The sequence below is a fragment of the Peromyscus leucopus genome, chromosome 13 (genome assembly GCF_004664715.2).
Source record: "Peromyscus leucopus breed LL Stock chromosome 13, UCI_PerLeu_2.1, whole genome shotgun sequence".
NCBI lineage: Eukaryota > Metazoa > Chordata > Mammalia > Rodentia > Cricetidae > Peromyscus > Peromyscus leucopus.
The window spans coordinates 49,479,955-49,495,898 of record NC_051074.1 but is presented as its reverse complement, the minus strand read 5'-3'; the positions used below and the strand labels follow the sequence as shown (position 1 = coordinate 49,495,898).

At 48.8% G+C, this 15,944-nt stretch overlaps 1 protein-coding gene across 6 annotated transcripts in view; it reads left to right on the top strand.

The window, feature by feature from the left end:
• Window positions 1-15,944, top strand: part of Nrp2 (neuropilin 2) — a 119,439-nt gene that overhangs the window by 54,583 nt on the left and 48,912 nt on the right. For all 6 annotated transcript variants that reach the window (XM_028891314.2, XM_028891311.2, XM_028891312.2 and 3 more), the window contains exons 8-11: window positions 5,433-5,577; window positions 7,889-8,238; window positions 10,212-10,356; window positions 14,536-14,652. In XM_028891314.2, the coding sequence (XP_028747147.1) occupies window positions 5,433-5,577; window positions 7,889-8,238; window positions 10,212-10,356; window positions 14,536-14,652 (757 nt within the window). The remainder of the gene's footprint in view (window positions 1-5,432; window positions 5,578-7,888; window positions 8,239-10,211; window positions 10,357-14,535; window positions 14,653-15,944) is intronic.

Below are 15,944 nucleotides of genomic sequence, written 5' to 3'. Positions count from 1 at the left end.
GTCCTCTGCATAAATTCTACCTCAGGGTCTAACATAGACGTCGTCTTTGGAACTTGCTTCCACTCTCTTTGTAGTCCCTGGGGCTGAGAGAGTTCAGGTGTTTACAGCCACCTAAAGGTAAACAGTATGTCTAGCCACATGTTCGAAAGAGGCAAGTAGAATACTGCCGCTCTTCTCACATTGGACATCACACACTCATGTGAAGAGCTGCTTGCCCAACGAAGGTCCTTCCTCATTTAGAAAGCTCGCACAGCTACTAGGCCTGAAAAGTGCCTCTGTTCTCAGGAGCTCAACAACCTTTCCAGAATCTTCTCCTTGGTCCTTGAAGCAGGCACAATGACCTATAGCATCTACACGATCCCAGGCCTATGGATGCCACAGCAGGGATGAATAGTGCATAGGATAGGGCCGTAGGGTGGGCAGCACATCTCCCTTTTAGGGGCCTGGAACTGTGCACCATTCTCAGCCGGGCCAAAGCTCCTACCTGTACTTAAAAAAAAAAAAATACATAAGGAAGGCCATCAAAGGCAAGGTGGCCAAGACTAGGAATGGGCAAGGAACAGAGAAAAGAGGAGCTCAAAAAATCATCACTGATCCTGCCTTGCTAGATGGATGGATTTTCTTTTATATGTAAGAAGTGATTTTTTTTTCTTCTGCATTATGTTATATAGTCCATAAAAACCCAAGCCTGGGGGCCAAGGGCCTGGTTAAACTGTGCAGAATGCTTTTTTTTTCCCCCTGGAGGTGTTCAATGACAAGCAAATTGAGGCGTTGGCTAGCAGCTGATTTACTTGGCAGGTATTTCTCCCCTCCCCCAGAGGCACAAATCAGAAATCCATTCCGTGCTGCTGGGTGTCAGATTCTGTCCTACTACTGAAAATAAAGCAAAGGCCCCGAGAACCAATCGGAAAATGTTGGATTATGTTCAGAATTCAGCGAGGCACTGAACGGATTACCAAGCCACTTTGTGCCCTGAATTGGTTTTTGAACTTGCTTCGCACAGATACGCTCGAAGAAAGCTGTTGGTTCCTCATAGCTCCCTGAAAAACAATACACATACATATATTTAATCAATGACCCCCAGAAGGCTAGGGTCAGCGTGAACACACTCCTTATCTTCCTTTGGGTGGTAAAGTAGCTGTTATTAGTATTTTTCTTTTAAAAGGAATAAAATATATATCCTCTTCAACGTCTGGCCTTTTAAGCAGTTGTGAAAATTCTATCACTGTACTTGGCATGTCCCTATCTGGGTATAAGACACGTGAGTGATCTATCCATTTTTCCCACCATTTCAAACATCTCACTGCCAAAGTTTGGCTTGACAGTTTTTGGCCACAGGCAGGAACTAGGAGTGAAGGGCCTTCTAAACTTGAACTCTCCCAGTTCTCCAAAGGCCCAGTTGTGACTTGTGACTTAGTTCCCACTCCAACATCTGGCCTATGTATTGTGCAGGCCCTGGAGCAGGTCACAAGGGCTGGTAGGGTCTAGTGTCTACCAGCAAGCTTGCAGTGACTTTATCTTCCTGAAGGAGAAATTAAGGTATCTAAGGTTTATTGATCTGCCTGTTGTGATTTAGTGAGTCGGCAGAGAATGGGGAATAAAACCAGTTTCCTGGCATCATTTCCCAGGCATACTACCTTGCGAGGCCTAGACTGGAAGCCAAGAATCCATCTTAGGGAATTTGATCAGAAAATGGATGACGGGTGGTTCTAAAACCACAGAAGCATTGAGAAAGTCATAAAGATGTATAATATATGATAGCATTTACCAACTATAAATAGGGGAGATGCAGGGAGAAAAATAGAGACCTTGTAAAGCCATTGGGTCAGGAGAAATAGAAACTGCTTAATATTTCATTAAAAATGGATTTTCATAAATTGCACTTTGATATCTTTGGACAAAAGGCAGTGCATAAGGACTAAGGCGTTGTTATTCATTACTCTTGGTTATTAATAATTTGAACTGTTATTGAACCAACACATCAACAAGGTATATCCTGCCTGTGAATGGAGCACTCACCATGTGTTCTGGGCACTAGGCGAAGTGAATTAAATAGCCACAGCAATTGCCCACAAAAGCACTTAGATTATAAGGAACAGTGGGTCACTCAAGTGCCCTTTTACAAAGTGGATGTGCTTAGAGAGGAGTTCAAACCGTGAAGACTCTTGTGGAGAAAGGCTTAGAATCTGCTGGCCAGAGAGGGGCCAGCAGGTCAACTCCTGCAGAGTCCTCACTTACAGTGAAGGACAATGTGGTCCCAAGAGGGACAGAGATATTTGCCCACCTCTTGGTCTAATTAGCAGCAGGGCCTGACTCCAGGCTCCTGATGAAGCAGTGGGGTTTGTTTTGTTCTCTCTGCCTCACTTAGAGTGAGAGGCATGCAGAAATCTCCAGAAAGATGATGTTTCTTCCGCAGAGAGTCTGGACAGAGGGTAGACAGAGGGAGGTACAAGGTTAAAAGCCAAAAAGAAAGCAGTAAGGACCTAAACTTGGAAATGTGAAGAATAATTTGAACCCAAGTTCAAAAGAGATATTTTGAATCCCTTCTCCATCCAGAGACTGGAGAAGAAGGAGCAAAACTGAATGGCAGAACAGAATTCCATGTGAGACACACAGATCAATCATGTGCTCATCTCCCATCCTGACTGAGGCCACTGTAGGGGGAACATGAGAGGCTTCACCCAAAGTTCATGGTCACATGTATTCTCTCAGGCTGGTGCATCTGAATGTGTACAACCCCAGCACCCACATGTAGCACATTTATTCCTATGCTGTCCACTCCCAAGGATACTCCAGCTGTGCAATCATTTTCTTAAGAAAGGAGGGTCGAGAGTCAGGCACAGTGGTGCGTGCCAGCACTCATGAAGCTAAGCAGGAGAATCTCAAGTTCAAAGCCAGACTAAACTACATCATTGAGTTCCAGGCCAACTTAAGCTACAAAGTAAGACCCTGTACCAGAAAAGGAGAGGGAGGAGGAGGAGAAGAGACAAGATTTCCTGGGATTATCTGCCAAGGCTGAGAAATGAAGGAGGTCAGAGAAGATAAAATTGGATATTAAAAACACATAAAGCATGCTGTGTTTCTAAATGGTACCAGCATGGTGTACGTGTTGTGGATTAGAAGCTGTGTGCAAGTTCAAATCCTTTCAGCTCTCCAATTACGTATTTATGTGCCAACTGAAGCCACCTCCAATAGGAACTGCTTAATGTCTCCTGATGGAGGCCACACACAGTCACCATCACCATCGGCAATGGCGGGGATCATCCAGAGGTGGCCCCCACTGCTCACAGCACCCGTCTGAAAGCAGCAAAGTGTGTCATTTGCTGCTCCCCAAACAAAACAAAACAAAACAGGAAAGTCTGTGTTGCATGCTGAACTCTAGAAAAACTGACTCATCTCTTTAGCTTGGATTCAGTTCCTCCAGCCCTTTCCTCAGTACTGGAGAATCATTGTCAGCACCAAGGAAGCAAGAAACAGGAATGGGGAGGCAAGGTCTTTCTGGAACCCCATTCTCCTCTCAAAGATCGGCATATCAAGGGCTAACTTGGTCTTATGCTCCCCCCCCCCCCCCGCTCCAGTCATCGTAAAGGCGGCAGCAGGACCAAACCCCCGAGCAAGAGGAGTGGCCCTTCTGTGTTCCCTGTGTCACACAAAGCTGCAGGGGGACACCAGTAGCATTAGGGTCCTGCATGAGAGAGCTACCCAGGGAGTAGAGAGAACAGGGAGCAGGATGGTTGAGTAGATGTCTCTCGGAGTAGGTTTCATCCTGTGTTTTAAGCACAGTGGACTGATGACATCCAATTTCCATTTTTTTTTCCTTCCCTGTGTGGAACATGCTACGTCCCCACTTCATTTGGTTGCAGAAGGTGTGAAGTCTCTTCCCCTTTACCCCTGTCATCTGTGGGGCATTCTTAACCGCCTCAATCTTGTGGCCTTAGCAAATGGGAAATATGGGGGGTTCGGGGTTGCCAAATGGTAGGGCTCACAGTTGATCGAGAAGAAAAGGCTGCGTTGTTGACTGCCTGTAAGCTCGAGAGATATTCTGCTGTTCCCAAAACCGTCCTATAGTGGGATTATAAACTCCCCGTGAGATCACATCACTAGTCTGTGACTTTACTTCTCCCCAGCCCATGATGGGCTACCTGGCCATCAGGACTCCTAGCCGCCAGTCAGAATGCTGTAAATTTATCAAAAGAGATGGGAGTCCACAAAGGAAACCGCAGACTTGAATGCCATGCCTCCACATAAAGATGTGTGAGCCTCAGTTTCCCCACCAGTAAAGCAGAGGTTGTGGGTGTGGTATCCAACCATCATGTTGACAGTGTCTGGCTTCATAGGTGTTCAATATGCCAGTTTTTAAATCTCTCTTGTCCTCTTCTTGTCTGTGGCCTAAACACCTGGCAGGTACTGAGTGCTGAGACCTGGAGATTCTGGTTTCCCTGAGCAGGAGAGACTGCTGGTCCAGGAAGATTGGCCATGAGTAGATCTACAAGGTCCTGTGGTTGTTATATATATATGACAGGCATGAATTAGAAGTGACAGTTGGCTGCTTGTTTCTTCCATCCACCCTTACCCAGGGAAACGAAAAGAAATTCACATAGTCTTGCCCTACTTACTTATTTTTTAATGGAGAGCATACAAATACATGAGGTCCATATGGCCATTATTGATTTGGGCCATCTGGTAAGCTGGGACTTATGCCTACCATGTTAGGTCAGAAGCTACTCCAAAAAGCCTTTCCTCCCATAAGAGAGGCCCCGGTCAGTTGGGGACAGGGATGGATTTCATTACAGACTGGGGGCTACACTAAGACGGAGCTGGAGCACGGCCCTTAAGAGGCTGTCTACAATAAAGAGCCGAGAGACCCAAGAAAAGCGTTGACTGACAGAAGGTACGGGGTAGACATCCCCCCTCACCCGCTCACTCACTCAGAATGGGGAAGTGTCTAAGGAACTAACAAAAACAACAGAGAAGGGGTATGCAATTAGAAAAGGCCCTGTAAGGAGCCCCGTGTGCCCGCAACGTGAGGAAGAGAGAGTGTCAAGTTCAAGCTAGTGTGTGAGGTCTGCTGGCCCTGACGGATGACATGGCTACCTCCCTTACAATGAATGTGCTTTCTTCTCTCGCTCAGCTTCGGAAGTGTTTTCTTTTTGAAAGCTCCTTCCTCTGTTTGCTCTCAGCCCAGAAGCAAAATATTCCTTCCTTCCAAAACTTTTTGCAACGTTCGCTTTTTTTTTTTGTTTGTTTGTTTTCAAGTTAGAGCAGAATGAGAAATTAACTTTTTTCAGTTATTCTAAAAAGCCCAACAGGACAGAGCCACTGATGGTTTCTAGGAGCGGCCTGTGATGCTTTCCTGCCCCTCTCGATGACGGCTCAAGGGTTGGCCTCATAAACAGGATTTCAGGGACGCTGTTCTGCATCTTATGTTGCAGGTATTCCAGGCTAACAACGATGCGACCGAGGTGGTCCTAAATAAACTCCACATGCCACTGCTGACAAGGTTCATCAGGATCCGCCCACAGACGTGGCACTTGGGCATTGCCCTTCGGCTGGAGCTCTTTGGCTGTCGAGTCACAGGTGAGTTGGGGGGCAGGGGGCAGTCCCGACGAGACAGGAGAAGCAGTTACATTCTAGGCTTCTCCCCCTCTTTCTGAATCGATAAGATTGTACCATGTGTCCTTCCCAAAATGAATGGCTCAAAGGCCCAACTCCTACCAGACTTAATTTTTTCATTCATTTATTCATCCATCCATCCATCTAATACGTTTTTATTATGCTAATGCTACTTCTACTAGTTAAAATGTACTGAATGATGATTTGATACCAGACTCTAGTCCCACAATAAGTGTCCTATCTTTTATTATTTTTCATTTGTATTATTCTTATTAGAACTCAATGGCATAGGTCATTGTCCTCACTTTACTAAATTGCCAAGAAGTCATGGTACCAGGGTTTGAACCTAGGTAACTTGAGTCTCAAATAGTGCTCTCTCCTGCCTCATGTAGAGACCAAAATCTAGACATGGTATTATAGACATAGTGGGGGCGTGACAGACCCAGTCCTGAGTGGGCATTTTGACAAGTTGGATGGACAAATTAATAACAAGCAAAATGATCAATCAATATCAATTCAAAAACTATGAAGAATATCCAGAAACAGGGCCTCATGGTCCTCGGAGTGTCCTACAGAGGACTCGACATAGCCTGGCAAGTCAAGAAAGACTTCCTTGAGGGTGGGTTACTGAGGTCAGAGGGCAGACAAACCAGACATTACCTGCTGAGGAAGGATTTGAAAGGCTACTCGGCAGTAATCACTGCTTGCTTGTTGGCATAGTAGCAAGAGAACTGAGAACAGTGTTTGAGGATAGTCTCTGAAGGGAACATGGGACTCATGGTCTAAAACCCAAGGGCTGTACAACGGGGATCACCAGAGTGGGAGCTGGTTACCATGGTATAGCGGCGACGCCATGGTGGTTGGACTAGCAATAATATGAATGTGTATCGGTCAATCATTTCCACTCTTTGAACTCCACCTAGAAAGACAAGTTGTTTCTTTGACCTGGAAGGGTCTTCGTTGTCCATCCACCTACCTGCCTACTTCTCCCTCATTCCATCCCTGTCCGGGAGTGTACCATCATGTGACCCTGCTTACAGTTTCTGGTTCGAGTACCCTGTGTCTGCACCTTCTCTTCATCTCTCACGACTCTCTCCTGTACTTTCTACTGCCGGTTCTCCTTAACACCTAGGATGACACTGATGAAGAAATTAGACTCAGAAAGACAACAGCGTAACCCAGCCCACCATCCATCCCAGAGGCGACATAGTCAGGCCCTGTACCCGTTGTTGCTCAGTACAAATCCCTTGTCACTTTTAGACGGGGACCTGGCATCCTCCTTGTAGGGACTGCTCATCCCCAAAGGACTGTCTTCTGCCCCTTCTGCGCGACTGGCTAGGCCGGCAGAGGATAATGAGCAAGAGTTTACCTAGGACTTGTGATGCATTTGCTCCCCGCCCCCCCCCCATTCACTCCATGAAGACCCCGCACTGAGCCTTGAGATAGAGACTGTGAACAGGATGAGGTCTCCGATGTCAAAGAATGTTCAAGCTAGTGGCCGAGATAAATAGCAAACAAATGCAAGAATGCATCATGATACGCTAACACATGTGTGGAGGGAGTCCAGGTGCCCCGAGGAGTGACTGAGGGCACCTAATCACTATGGAAGGAAAGTTTGGCCAGAGCCAAATGTGGTCCTTGTACTCCGAGGTGAGCAAAGGTTAGTCTGGTAGTGAATGGGGGGGGGGGCGCACGTCAGGTGGTGGGAGCAGTGTTTGGGAGGACCCAAAGGCAGTGAAGAGCTCTGGTCACACATGTGGAGGACTTGGTACTGAGCCCAGGAAGGCTACCATCTTGTAGGCAAAATGATCTCCCAGGAAATAATTCAGTGCTCGCCTGAACTCCACTGCACTCGCTGTCCTTGAGGGGATTGGTGTCGTGGATGGATGTGCCGACACACGTTCTCAGAAGCTGTGACTACAAATGGCTAACAGCCACTGAACCCTGGTACATGAGGCTCTATTCTAAGGCCTGCTCTGAGGTAAACTAATAGAGTCCTCACCACAGCCCTGAAGAGGTAGGCACTGTTGAGAGAGCCCATGTAGACTCAGGGAACTTGATGCATGGAGCAATGAAATCACTTGGCCAAGGTCAGCTCGCTAAGTTAACCAGCAGAGTGAATGCAAAACCAAGCATTCTGGGTCCAAGTTCCAGCTCTGACTATACAGCCTCATAATGCAAAACAAAACAGATAAGCATGGGCCCTGAAGGTCTGGTAGCTGCTTAATGAGTGGGCCTCAGCCATGACTTCTAGGATTTTCCTTGCCTCTTCTAGATGCACCCTGCTCCAACATGCTGGGGATGCTCTCGGGCCTCATTGCTGATACCCAGATCTCTGCCTCCTCCACCCGAGAATACCTCTGGAGCCCCAGTGCGGCCCGCCTGGTTAGCAGCCGTTCCGGCTGGTTCCCTCGGAACCCTCAAGCCCAGCCAGGTGAAGAGTGGCTTCAGGTGGACTTGGGGACGCCCAAGACAGTGAAAGGTGTCATCATCCAGGGAGCCCGTGGAGGGGACAGCATCTCTGCCATGGAAGCCAGGGCGTTTGTACGCAAGTTCAAAGTCTCCTACAGCCTAAACGGCAAGGAATGGGAATACATCCAGGATCCCAGGACTCAGCAGCCAAAGGTAGGCTGTTCTCGGGGGACTCTAATGCCATTCTAAATAGAGGTGAAGTGGGGTGCAGAGAGTTGGGGTACTGATTTCCCATCTAGCAGCCATCATCAAATCCCATCAGTCCAATAAAATGAGTATCAACCAAGAGACTATGTTATGCCAGGCCTGGTCCTTAAGTTATACTCCTTCTTAATCCCCATAATCTTTCTACAAAGCCTATTATTTGGTTTTTTCGAGACAGGGTTTCTCTGTGTAGCTTTGCGCCTTTCCTGGAGCTCACTTGGTAGCCCAGGCTGGCCTCAAACTCACAGAGATCCACCTGGCTCTGCCTCCCGAGTGCTGGGATTCACCACCGCCCGGCTAAAGCCTATTATTTGATCACTCACAATTTTAGAGATGACAAAACGGAGGCTTATGTTCTATCCAGGGCCACACACTGTTTACCGGTGCTTGAGACCAAAAAGTCAGACTTCAAAACCCAGATACCCAACCAGTACTCAGCACTGCCCGCTTAGGAAGTTTAGTGCCCTTCTCAGCCTCTTCTGGATCAAGTTTCCCTGAACTGGGCCAGACATCCCAAGGGGGATGTGGTTGTTGGAAGCCAGACTATAGAGACTGGGGGTTTACTTCCAAAAATAACTGTTTTTCTGAACGTTACGCTCCTTCAGATTTTCTCAGTCTTGATGGCTCAGATCTTTTGTGCCTCTCACACTGAGTTTGAAAGGAAAAGAGAATGATCCTGGGCCAGCAGTAACAGGGCAGGACAGCCCACCCCTGCCATGAGAGAAGGGAAGGCTGGCTTTCAGCCTGGCATGCAAGGAGCCCCAGAAGGAAGAGCACTCCATGCCTCTTCCCTCTTCAGAGTCATCTCCTAGCGGGCCTGGCTCTCTGGTCCTCATTTCTACAGAAGCACACACTCTTTAACCAAGGAAGGAGTCCTCCCTGTAATAAGCAAGGCTTTGCTTTCTGAATGCATAGGCCAGGGCTAAGTTGGAGGTTTTGACAGTCCTGATGTGAACTTCCAGCTCACAGTTCCAGGGGCTTGGAAAGATTCAGGGTTTGGAAACCAGAACCTTCAATGGCTAGAGCGGGAAGTGGACCACAAGTTCCCTAGTGACGGCTAACCGTGGCTCTTCTTGGAAACTGAAATCATTTGAGCAAGTTTCAGAGCATTGCCCTGCCTGAGACGGTGTCCTTACTTTTAAGACTATGCATCCTGAGTACCTGCAGATGGCTGACCCCCAGGCGTTCCTGGACATAGCCACCTCAACACCTGTCCTCTCCCTATGTGAAGGACTCTGAGGTGGCTCTGGGTGGAGTTCCCACACCGCTCCAACTTCTGTCAGCAATTTTATGCACTGGCGATCTAGGAGAGGTTTCTTTTGGTAGAATTGCTTCTGATAAACCAAGGTCTAGAAGACAATCTCAGGCCATCACTTTGTAATCAAGAGGATGGTGTTATTACCCGAAAGAGGGGGTGGCTGTTTTCTTGCAGTCTGTCAGTGAACTGGGAACTGTTGGCCTTTGGGATCGTTTTGGCCCCAGGCTTCTGGGGATTAAATGACCTGTAGGACCTCATTCATTCAGGCAAGCATACCACCAACTTAGCTAAATCCCCATCTCATTCAGGCACCTTATACACACAGACATCCAAGTATTGGAAAAAAAACACTTTTAAAATAAGGCAAGGAACCTGGACTAGTAGGACACAGCCAACCCTGCCTTCCGTTCTTCCTGGCCAAGGTCGGCCTAAATCACATTTGGAGCTTAGACCTCCCCTGAGAATGGCCACTCTAATGCTCCCTAATTTCCATATTTCGAGGTCCCTGGTGGGCTTCTCCAAATGAACAAAGACCTTGGTTTGAAATGAGGTCACGTAATGGGTAATGCCCCATGAATCAACCACAATGTGGGGGCGTGGGGGTGGGGCGAGGGGAGTGGGGGAGGAATTCTACTGGAGGACTGAACAACCTGTCCCCCCATAGCTGTTTGAAGGGAACATGCACTATGACACTCCCGACATCCGAAGGTTCGATCCAGTTCCAGCGCAATACGTGCGGGTGTACCCCGAGAGATGGTCACCAGCAGGCATTGGGATGAGGCTGGAGGTCCTGGGCTGTGACTGGACAGGTAAGGGGGATTTCCTCTCCATGTCTTGCTCACTTGGTCTTGTGGTCTTGGTATCCTCGGGAGGGGACAGGGGCAGTCAGCCTTTCATGAAGCTGAACACCACTACATACCTGTTGTATTCTTGGACCACCGCTGAACGTGGAGACGTCTCTCAAGGGAAGCATTTTGTCCTTTGTCAGGGATCAGTTCAGCTCCTCAACATGAGTCTCTCGGAAAAACAAGTCATAACCACCCACCACCCACCCAAATTCAATTAGACCCCAGCTCTTCAGGCCAGGGGGGCTGTGGCTGTTGATTTAGGAAAGAAAAACCCTCTCATAATAATAAAGTAATCGGTTTATGTCTGAATCTGGCCTCCAGATGTCAGAGGCTCAGAGACAGCATTTTCCTTTCAAAGCCACATCTGTAAAAGGCATTTATTTGCTCAGGAGGGACAGCGGTACAGGGGTGCATCTTCCCAGTGAGCAGCCATGGTCCTGCTCCTTCCTGCCCTACCAGGTGGCATAGGCCTGGGGTGAGTGTCTCCATGACTTTTCCCTGTGAGGGTGAAGCCCCAGAGCTCACCCTCCCCCTGACTGGTTGCTGAAGGAGGGAAGGAAGGAGGGAAGATCCTGCCTTTCCGAGTCAGGCCCTACCTTGCCTCTGGCCCCTAGCCTGCTTCTTCCGCAGAGCTGGCACAGCCTGCCAAAAGGAGCTTTTGGGGAGCCACCCGGAGCTCAGGGCCCCACCCTGAGTGCCAGCAGGAACCACGAGCAGGCATAGCTCTCCTGCCCCTCCCCACCAGGGCCCCATGCATCCCCATTTTCCTGTCTGCTGTACCTGTCACTGGCTCAGGCAACAGGATGGCATGAAGGATTAATAAGGGCATGTCAAGAGGAGTGTTTTTGGCTCCTGGGGAGAAAAGTGGTGCCTGTGAGCGGGCTACAAGTGCACAGAGGAATCCTGTGCACACGTGCAGGCCAGGAAGGGGACCCAAGTTCACCTCTAGGCTTGGAGGTGAAGACAGTTCCATGGAATCAGTTCCATACCAGTAGGAAGACTCACACACACACACACACACACACACACACACACACACACCCATCATGCACACGTGGCACACACACACACACACACACACACACACACACACACACACACTTGTAGGGATAAGGTTAAGTCCCCCAAAGCCTGAATGGTTACCTGTGCCTCACAGGTACTAAAAACCCACCTCAGACACAAACTAGTTCCATTTACCCACCTCAGACTCCAGGGTTAGAGCTATAGAGGATCCAGAAACTTCTGGGCTAATGGTTTCCAAACATGTTTGACCACGCACCTCAAGTTAAACTGAATCTCCATTGCAGCCACTTTAATTGACAAGCAAGCACATACATGGGCACATTTGGGGGAAGTTCTTGGATTTCAGAAACAGATTGCTAAGTTCAAGTCCCTCCCCGGCCGTCACTACATGTGGAACCAAGGACAAATGACTTCTTCTCTTACCTCGAAAGTGGGGGTGGCATCAGTCTATCTCAAAGCCCCACAGCTATTATGAGAATGGCGTGGAGTAATGGTGGAGTGTATTTAGATTGCTGCCCAACACTGGCAAGCTGACGAGAGGCAAACGTAACGGGAGGGGATGCCCCAAGCCAATCTCAGCCTTACTAGGTGAGCCCACCCTGAAAGGTTACGGCTCAGAATTCTAAAAATCTGTACCCATTAAATTGATTCCATGACCTACGGCGTGATGCGTGGCTCAAAAACAAACCACAGAGCTAAGCCTCCTGCCCTTTCGCAGACTGGGAAACTGAGTCCCAAGAAAGTCACACTTCCCTCGGGCCCCTTTTCCTTCTTCTGTACCATGCCTCTTCCCAGACCGGCCTTGCTTTATGGCCAGCTGGACATTTGCGAGTGTCCTCTTCCCTCATTGCCCCTCCAGCCCCAACCTGCCCCAGATTGCCCCTGGTGACAGCAACAGGTTTCCCATTTCAAAGCCCAGCCCCCCTACTCTGGCAAGATCAGAGTTGAGGCGTGTTACCCTCTGCCCAGACTCCGTGGCTTTGATGTCTCTGACATCTGGTTTTCATTTGGGAGGAACGCTGCTGTTGGGTGGGTAGTTACCTCAGAGCACCCAGTACAAACAGTGGGCACAGAGGCCGGCTCCTGCTTCCTCACTTTCACTCACACACCCTGGCCCCTGGTCACCTCCCCAGCCCCTCATGGCCCCGGGGGGGCTTCACTGTATCTCCTCCCAACAGCTGACCAGTTTCCCCTAAAACTTCCAGAAACAGTTCTTAGTACATATTCTTCTTGTTTTTTTAAAATCGCCATCTCTGCAAGTCGCCCCTGGTTCATTTCTTCCCTTCCGTCTTCCTTTCTCTCCCCCACGCCCACCCCCAAGGAAAACAGAAAATCTGAAGGGCTGGGCTGAACCGGTTCAGCTAATCATTCGACAGGCATGCTTCACCTGTTAGCCGGTGTGTTTGGGTTTCAAATGATTGCTTCTTGCCTTGCCGCCCATAGTTAGCTTTTTCAATTGAGTTTGAGACTCCATGCCACAGTGACAAATTTGAACTCGCAAATTAGGACGCTTCGAGGTTACTGGCTGTTTACTTTGAGCAAAAGGCAGGCTCGGCAGTGGGAAACATGGAAGGTTATGTGCCTGGTACTGAAGAGCAGAAAGGTGGGAAGTCGACCGTGAACAGTCTCTTCAGCATATTTACCCATTTCCTCAGCTCCCGGCTTTATTAAGTAGTGTCCTGAAGGGCGCCCCACAAAGGCACCCAATCACATGCCATAGTGCCAAGGAGCACGCACAAAGACAGGAGGTACAATGCCCTCGCTGCTTCTTCGGGGCATCTGGTTGGAGGGCAGCTCTTAGGAAACACTCACCTCTCCACAACACCCAGGTTTCCAGAACTCTTCCCGCCCCACCCAGGGCCTGACTCACAGCCTCATTCATTCCCCACATAGTTGATGAATGAGTGACCCGGGTGAGCAAGAAAACAAGTAAATGAATGGATGTGTGAATCACCTACCTGGCCCAGGTGTAAACGGGCTGCCTGCAGCATGGTTTGACCTAGCCAGGTTTAGTGTGTGTGCTCCTTCTTAGAAGCTGCCAGCATTGGTGAGCCTGGAGATTTTACTAAGGGATGGATGGTAGGCCTCTCTGGAGGTGGGGAGGGGATTTTTGGAAGAGCTAGCCAGACTAGGTTATCGCCTCTCTGGGCCTCTCTGTCTTTTGAATCAAGTCATGGTGCCTCGGGTGACTCTTGGTTGACACCACTATCTATCTACCACACCCCACTCTTCCCCCCTACCCCACCCCCATCAGCTTCCCGGCAGAATGGGAAGTATATCCAGTGGGTGTTTTAATTGGCCATACCTTGACCAGAAGGTGTAGCCCAAATTACTTCACCCAACCTCAGTCTCTTCAAACCCATGGTCCCATCTGTCCATGGCCGCGAAACACCAACACGGAGTCTGGATCCAGGCTTCCTAAGGTGCAGTGTCACTCACAACCTGGGGACAAGAACTCCTGATTATTTTATGGTAGGTGGGCCCCCATGGGCCAAATTGTTTCATAGGGTTAGTTTTGATCCCAAATAAATCCTGTCCAGCATAGTGAGAATGTGGTGGGTTTTTGTTTTTGTTTTTGTTTTTGTTTTTTTTGAGAAAGCAGGGCCAAGCAGCGAGGCCCACCAGCAGCCACGAAGCGGCCTGGTTTCCCACATGGCAGAAAGGTGCCGCCGTAAGCGTGGAGATGTTCCCATCGGTTTTGGTGGGCAGCATTCATTTTGACTGTGTGCCCTACCACACCACCCTCTTAACCGAACACCCAAATGTGGTTCAGCTCCACACTGGGGGTCAGCCTCATCCATCCCACGGCTGCCACCTTTGTGCTGTCCTCGGGGAGCCTCCGGTGCGGGGTCCGGAGCCTGGGTGTGCGCTCACGCCCGTTGCAGCTTCTTCGGGAGTTCGGGATAGTTATCATTCAGCTGAAGGGGCCCTCGTTCCTCCACCGACAGCTCACATGGGTGAATTCAGGTTGTGTGCACATCTGTGCAACTTCCCTTTCCTCCTTGCAAGCTCACACCCTATAAAGAAGATTTCTAGCTTTAGGCATCTTCCCCGGCTGGGTTACGTTGCATCATCCGGCTGCAGCATTTTTTCTTCTCTCCCTCCACCTCCACACAGACTCAAAGCCCACAGTGGAGACACTGGGACCCACCGTGAAGAGCGAAGAGACTACCACCCCGTATCCCATGGAAGAGGATGTCACTGAGTGCGGGGAAAATTGCAGCTTTGAGGACGGTAAGGATTGGGACGGTCATTGTATTTCATCTGGGATGGCCTGGGTATGGACCAGACGGATGGCCCATGATGAGGGTAAGAACTTGAGATACCTTGGGTTAGAGGTCCACGTGAACTTACAGGGAGGTACAAATACTCAGAGGCCTGGGGCAGTGGCTATTAGAGACACTTAGGTATTGCAACAACTAGGATAGCCCTACAGATACAAACTCACCGCTAAGGCAAGGGCTTGACGTAGTAAAAGGAAAATCATTCCCAGCCTAAGAAGTAACAGCGGCAACGGCTTTTCCTGTTGGGATGTGCCTCTGTGGTACAGTCATAGGAAGACCTGGTGTCTCTTTTAGGGGGAGGGTCATTGCCTGTGATAGCCAAGTTAGGCCATCAATTAACCAGGATCGATGCATTTCCCTGTGTCTTCACAACAATCTTGATTTAGGAAAGTGTCACGGGGACGATTCTACCAGACTGCATGTCACACCTTCTATGTGTCACACCACACAGGCCAGGGGCAAAGGCAGGACGTGAGGCATCCTCAGCCAGTCCTTCAAAAACCCAAGGGTTCCTAGTTTTTTTGGATCATCTCTTCACATGAGAAATCTTTATTACCCTCATTTTGTCTACAAAACATATCCGAGTTAGATAAGTCAGTAATTGGAAGATCCCAAAGGCAAGTCTTATTTTTTTAATGCTACTGTTCAAGTTTCCTTATATTAGGACATTACTGATCAGCCACAACTTTTACAACACCTGGCATTTGGGGTTGGACTTTGAAGTTTGACAACCTCAATTTACAGTAAGTTACTGATCGTTATGTGTATTAAACAAAAGGAGGAAAGATTAGCAAGGAAGCTTGAGAAGGGATGGAAAGACGTAGATGACTGAGGAAACCCTGGAACCTGCTCACAGCCAGGGGGCAGCATAGGAAAATGCCTAGTAGTGTGAAGGACTCCAAATCTTAGCCATTAATGGCGCACGCCTTTAATCCCAGCACTTGGGAGGCAGAGCCAGGTGGATCTCTACGAGTTTGAGGCCAGCCCGGTCTACAGAGTGAGTTCTAGGACAGGCACCAAAACGACACAGAGAAACCCTGTCTTGAAAAAATAAAAAATAAAAAGAAGAGTGGGAGGAAAGCCAAAAATTAATGCTGAAATTGTGGGATTGAAAAATGATAATTAAATGCGTATGTTTTGGGGAGTGTGCTTTGGTATATTGTGTGGGTAGGGGACACTGTTGGTCAGGGTTAGCTGAATACAAAATCTCCACATTTTAATGACCTCGTTTTAGTTTCATAA